This window comes from Hyperolius riggenbachi, chromosome 10 (genome assembly GCF_040937935.1).
Source record: "Hyperolius riggenbachi isolate aHypRig1 chromosome 10, aHypRig1.pri, whole genome shotgun sequence".
NCBI lineage: Eukaryota > Metazoa > Chordata > Amphibia > Anura > Hyperoliidae > Hyperolius > Hyperolius riggenbachi.
Genome location: NC_090655.1, coordinates 244,386,702 through 244,387,684, shown reverse-complemented (window position 1 = coordinate 244,387,684; position 983 = coordinate 244,386,702). Strand labels below are relative to the sequence as shown.

At 43.9% G+C, this 983-nt stretch overlaps 1 protein-coding gene across 1 annotated transcript; it reads left to right on the top strand.

Annotated features, from left to right (window-relative positions):
* Window positions 1-623: 623 nt before the first annotated feature.
* On the top strand, window positions 624-983 carry LOC137537026 (gastrula zinc finger protein XlCGF17.1-like). The gene has a single exon (XM_068259182.1). The coding sequence runs from the start codon at window positions 624-626 to the stop codon at window positions 981-983; it is 360 nt and encodes a 119-aa protein (XP_068115283.1).

Genomic DNA, 983 nt, shown 5'->3' with positions numbered 1-983 from the left:
TCACCACTTATGACCATCACTTACTTATTCACCCCTCACCTATCCTCCTACCAATCATGTCACATTTCTTCACCCCCTTTTCACCCTACCTGTATCATTCCACCACCATGTGACCACTCATAACCATCAACTACCCATCCACCGCTCTTCTGTCCTCCTACCACTGATGTCACCTTTCTTTACCCCCTCCCCACCCTTCTTTTATCTGCCCACCACCATGTGACCACTCATGATGTCACCTCTAATTACCTTATCCCACTACTCATCTATTCATATTTTTATTCCTTACCATATCAGTATATGTATTGTGCAATTACTAAGCTCTACTTGGTTTACTAGACCAGTATGCTGACTTCACAACTTGACTGGGACTTTAAATGGTATTGCTCTCTCTCCAACAGATAGACAGTGTTTCAAGAGGAATTTGGAGGAACATCTTATCTCTCCTCCAGATGATGCTGCAGAAGGTGATGGTGTCACACAATGTTCTCCCGGAGGAAATCCCATTACTGGAAATTCACATCACAGACTTTACCACGAAGAGAGATCACCAGATCCCTCCAGTCCTGAGGCTTCTGACAATTCCAATCCTGCTACCCCAAATATCAACTTAATAGTCCACAATGCAAGAAGATCTAAAGATCCACCTAGTTCCAAGGAATGTTCTTCGAGTGACTCATGCATTGTCAGAGGTGGATGATACAGAATTTCAATGTACAGAATGTGGTAGATGTTTCAACAAGCGTTCTTTCCTTGTCTCACACCAGATAAGTCACGTTAGTGAACGCCCATTTCAGTGTTCAGAGTGTGGGAGATGCTTTGCTGCAAAAGGACACTTCCTTCTTCATCAAAGAACCCACACAGGTGAGCAGGTTTTCTCGTGTGCAGAGTGTGGGAAATCTTACTCTAAGAAAAGAGCCCTTTGCATACACCAGAAAACTCACACAGGTGAGCGGCCTTTTTCATGTGCAGAGTGTGGGTAA

Bases quoted from the DNA above. Each gene is read 5' to 3' on its own strand.
- LOC137537026 (XM_068259182.1), top strand. From the start codon at position 624: ATGCAAGAAGATCTAAAGATCCACCTAGTTCCAAGGAATGTTCTTCGA.